Source organism: Temnothorax curvispinosus, unplaced genomic scaffold (genome assembly GCF_003070985.1).
Source record: "Temnothorax curvispinosus isolate PA1 unplaced genomic scaffold, ASM307098v1 QBEX01002652.1, whole genome shotgun sequence".
Classification (NCBI taxonomy): domain Eukaryota; kingdom Metazoa; phylum Arthropoda; class Insecta; order Hymenoptera; family Formicidae; genus Temnothorax; species Temnothorax curvispinosus.
This window is the reverse complement of record NW_020212432.1, coordinates 15,764-20,731: the sequence shown is the minus strand read 5'-3', so window position 1 is coordinate 20,731 and position 4,968 is coordinate 15,764. Positions and strand designations below refer to the sequence as shown.

Sequence of the window (4,968 nt, the reverse complement as noted above, 5' to 3'; positions counted from 1 at the left end):
TGTGCCTCGGAGGTCAGGATTAGTAAAGTTCAGTAAATTTGGCACAGACATACATATATACATACACACATACTTACCGACATTTTTTTTAATGCAATATTTCGACGTTTTAAAACACTTTGAACATATTGACATTAAAAACTCAAAAAACAATCTTTTCTTTGGTTTCTTCTACCCCTATTTTATATATAATTCTTTTAAATTTGGTTGATTAGAGTCAACTTTATACGCAATCAAAGGTTCATGTACGAATTTACGAAAACAACCCAGATAGCACAGTTGATCTTTATGAATTCATAAAGATCAGATTCAGATCTTTTTGAATTCATAAAAATCAGCTGTGCTATCTGGGAAAGCTTCCTCTATGAGGAAGCAAAATATTAAACAAAATTGTAAGCTGAAAAAGTATTTTGACGTGAGAGGGCGGAAGAGTAAAATATACGTTATCGATTCTTTTCACGCTATTTATTAATACAAATTTCACTTAGAGATCAAATAATGAACACGCGAACGGAAGCGCAGAATTAAGTAACCAAGTATTAATTATCCTAATTTATTCGCACGCTATAAATATCGTCATGATAAATGCATTAAAACCTGTGAGAAAGCATTGGTTTCCCATGACGAGCTACTTGTCAAGATATGTACAAAACGCGTGTACATTGCGCGTGAACATTTCTAATATATTCTAAAAAAGAAAACTAGAGCTGCCACATTTAGCAAGATTCTACATTTCTCTTTAATAATGTGCCGTCTTTCACGGATATTTTCTATGCGAGATATCAGATTCAGTTAATAAATATAAGAAATATCGCGTTATACAGTCAGAATATTGCATACCAGTCCCGCAACCATCCCCAGTATCAGATACTAGTAATTGGAAGAAGATATTGAACGATAATTCTATGTGTGAAAGATTGGAAATTATTCACTTTTATAAATATGATTCCTTTTACGTATGTATGTTTCGTCTTGTATTTAGTGATAAGTGTGATAACGAAAGTTTAATAATCTGATAGAATTAGACAGTATGGGCAAAAATAAATAATTTCCAATTCTAAGAAAAATTTTTTGTCCTGTTAAGTACTCGACCTATCGGAAAATTATACTTTCATTATTAATTATATTAACAAACTTACTATCATAACTAATGCTGACTAAAAATTGCGTAATGGCAGTTTGACAATGATTAATCCAAGACGACTACCGAAGATCTATTATTAAACGGTTTAATCGAGATCTTCCGTAGCCATGTTGTTAAATGTTTTACAAAGTACTGTAAATTATTGGATAATATTGCACTAGCAGAAATAACTTCTTGCACTAGAATAAGCAAAAAGTATAATTAAAATAATACTTTAGAAATCGTCATAATTTATGAAAAGCTAAACGAATGCCGTGGATATCGTATTAATGACCATTCATATAAATATCCAGTTACTCTAAGACATCTACCATTTAATAATCCAAAGTCATTAATTTACTAATTTACTAATTTGCTAATTCTCACAGTACTCAATTATTTCAAATCTTCATCAGGGACAGCAATTAGTCTAAAGATACGGGATGTCTATGAACATTTATGGCAAATTTGCACAACTCATTAAGAGTCTAGAAACAGGCGGTGTCGTCAAGCAATCAAGAGAAGTGTAACATCCTGGCGGAAAGATTAAAGTCTTCGGTTGGCATTTGCCATCGATCGTTCCAGTCGATTTTGTTCCTGTACGACAAATGCGAACACATCGGAAGACGTGTCACACGTTCGCATCTTCTGGAGACCGACCAATAAACAAAGTTCTCGGGACATTTATAGAGGTATCCCTGTAAACTGTTACGGGTGTCGCGTTTACACTTGTAAAAGGTATTGCTGCAACCTTGCCGGTAAGGGAAATGTCCTTCTTGCGGGCAAAGCTGATTCGACGATGCCTTCACCTGAAATCAAAGGAACATTTTGTAAATGAATATTTTCAGAGAATCACAAGTTTATTTAGTTGATTAAAAGATTAAAACCACTTACAGGTGATAAAGCATTTTCTTCCAATCTTCTATAGAATCGAGCGCTTGTTCGGGTACCCATGCATGCCTGAGTGCTCTCACTTTCGGGGAGACATTGAATCTTCTTCTCATCAAATATTGTGTTCTCGGGACAACTCAATACGAGGATCTTGATTTCCATGTTGCCTTCGGAGGTGCACTGATAGAATAGATTGCAATATTTCGGATGCCTTCTGAAGCCGGTGGGACAAACCAGAGTGATCTGCTCGTCGGTCAAATTGCCTATGGCGCAAGGCGCCGCTCCTGGTACTGCTGTTGCCGGTTCCGATGATTCGGTCGTCGTTTGTGCCTGAGATTCCGTCGTGGATTGCTCCTGCGATTCGGTCGTCGATTGCTCTTGGGATTCCGTCGTCGATTGCTCCTGGGATTCAGTCGTCGATTGCTCCTGGGATTCGGTCGTTGATTGCTCCTGGGATTCAGTCGTCGATTGTTCCTGGGATCCAGTCGTCGACTGCTCCTGGGATTCAGTCGTCGACTGCTCCTGGGATTCTGTTGTAGACTGTTCCTGAGACTCGGTCGTTCCGGGCTCTGTGGAAGCAGCAGCTTCGGTTGTGGCTTCGCTAGTCTCAGAAGTGCTGGATTCGGTAGCGGCTTCCGTAGTGGCAGATGATTCAGTCGTAGACTCTATGCTTTCAGTACTCTCTGGCATACTTGATGTTGTTGATTCGGAAGCAGGAGCGCCTTCGGAAGTAGTCTCCATGGATGAAGTCGTCGTACCGAGCTCTGTGGTGCTTTCTTCTGTTTGCTGAGCTGTGCTCTGCGTTGTAGGTTCCTTTGATGTCGATTGTTCAGGTGCTCCAGTTTGAGTTGTGGATTCCACGCTTGAAGTAATGTTTCCAGTGGTACAATCTCTCGCGGGATAAACAGATTCGGGATAATTACATACGCTGATGCTGGGATCAAAAATAGTGCCTGGTGCGCAGTCAAAGTGATATACGTTGAAACCATTGCCATTGTTAACGCAGCGATAGAATTTGTCACATCTAGACGGATGCGCATAAAACCCTTCGTCGTTGCATACTATTCCGCTACTCGGCTTTTGCGTCGCACAATCCGGTGGGCGTGACTCAGTGGATGAAGACGATACCTCACTTGGTGCAGAAGTAGATGAGGATTCAGACGAGGATTCGGGTGGACTTTCTGTACTGGAGCTTTCGGGCATTTGAATCTCTTCTGGTTTTCCTGAAGGAGGACTTTCGCTAGTACTAATGGGCGTGATAGTAGTTGTTGTTGATGATTCTGTTTTGTCTGCCTCTGATGTAGGTAATTCGGTAGATATTTCACTTGGAGTACTGGCAGTTGGAGCGCTTTCGGTAGAAATTGGGACTGCAGACGGTGAAGTAGTCGTAATTGTTTGACTAGAAACAGTTGTAGTCGGACGTCCAGATGTAGGTTCAGAAGTCCCGGGACTAATGCCATGATCGATTTCATTGCTCTCTGCTGAGCATGAAGTTACTCTCTCAATATGATTACACGTTTGTAGTGATTGATCCCATGCTGTGCCAGGACCACAGTCGAATTCGTATTTTTGATAACCGGATTGGCCTTGTACACAGCGATAGAATTTTTTGCAATCACGATCCGGGAAGAAACCTTCTTCAGTACACTCAGATTTTCCACCCTGAGGCGAAGAGGCAGTGGACGATGCAGAACTTGGTGAAGTTGTTGTGACCTTTGTACTACTATCCGGTGGCAAATATGAAACAGATTCAGGTGTCATTCCAGACGCGCCAGTAATTGTAGTCGAGGGTGGCAAATAAGGTACAGAAGTAGTGGTCATTTGTGCAGGAGAAATATAAGAAACGGATTCGGTGACTTGCATTGTTGAAGACGGGTATGTACTACTGGGTGGCAAATAAGAAGTTGACGTTGCCTGAGATGGTGCAACAGCATTGTCCGTAGTGCTGATAGCTTGAGTCGATGGTTGTGTCTCTGGTTTTGAAGATGTCGGTGAGAAGGTGGAGCTTCCAGGAGATTGCGATGGTAATTTACTTGTATCTGGCCCTTTGGTACTGTCGACTTCATTCAGCGAGGTGTCGGGGTTGTCTGTAGCTGCACCGTTCGCTTGATTACAATTTGGTACAGCATAAGCATGATTACAACTTTGAACGGACGAATCCCAGACGGTTCCATCACCACATCGAAAGTCATATTTCGTGAAGGAGGACTTGCCATTATCGACACATCGATAAAACTTGCGACAATCTTGTGGATCAGCAAAAAAGCCTTCTGCTGTGCAAAGACCTAAAACAAGATTTCGTTAATTTATACTAATAATGAAACTTTAGTTTCTACATAGTATTTTAAATTATCATATCTGTTGATGATTGCCAGAGGAAATTGGTGAGTCTAGAATTTCAGGAGATGTAAGAAAACTCGGAATATTTAAACTACTTGAAGAACCTAGAATACCTGGATATTCTGGAGAGCCTGAACTACCCGGAGAACCTGGTGTCCCCGGATATCCTGGAGAGCCTGGACTACCCGGCGAACCTGGAGTGCCCGGAGAACCTGGTGTTCCTGGATATCCCGGAGATTCTGGACTACCCGGCGAACCTGGAGTGCCCGGAGAATCTGGTGTTCCTGGATATCCCGGAGAGCCTGGAGTGCCCGGAGAACCTGGTGTCCCTGGATATCCCGGAGAGCCTGGACTACCCGGCAAACCTGGAGTGCCCGGAGAACCTGGTGTTCCTGGATATCCCGGAGATCCTGGACTACCCGGCGAACCTGGAATGCCTTGAGAACCTGGTGTCCCCGGATATCCCGGAGAGCCTGGCCTGCCTGGTGAGCCTGGAGTGCCGGGAGAACCTGGTGTCCCCGGATATCCCGAAGAGCCTGGGCTTCCGCCTGGTGAGCCTGGAGTGCTGGGAGAACCTGGTGTCCCCGGATATCCCGGAGAGCCTGGCCTGCCTG

The 4,968-nt window shown here is 42.6% G+C and overlaps 1 protein-coding gene across 1 annotated transcript in view; it reads right to left on the bottom strand.

Annotated features, from left to right (window-relative positions):
* Positions 1-450: 450 nt before the first annotated feature.
* Positions 451-4,968, bottom strand: part of LOC112451838 (mucin-5AC-like) — a 17,128-nt gene continuing 12,610 nt past the window's right edge. The window contains exons 4-6 of the mRNA XM_025011746.1: positions 4,468-4,965; positions 2,018-4,299; positions 451-1,932 (exon numbers count right to left, since the gene is read on the bottom strand). Of these exons, the coding sequence (XP_024867514.1) occupies positions 1,639-1,932; positions 2,018-4,299; positions 4,468-4,965 (3,074 nt within the window). The 3' untranslated portion in view covers positions 451-1,638. The remainder of the gene's footprint in view (positions 1,933-2,017; positions 4,300-4,467; positions 4,966-4,968) is intronic.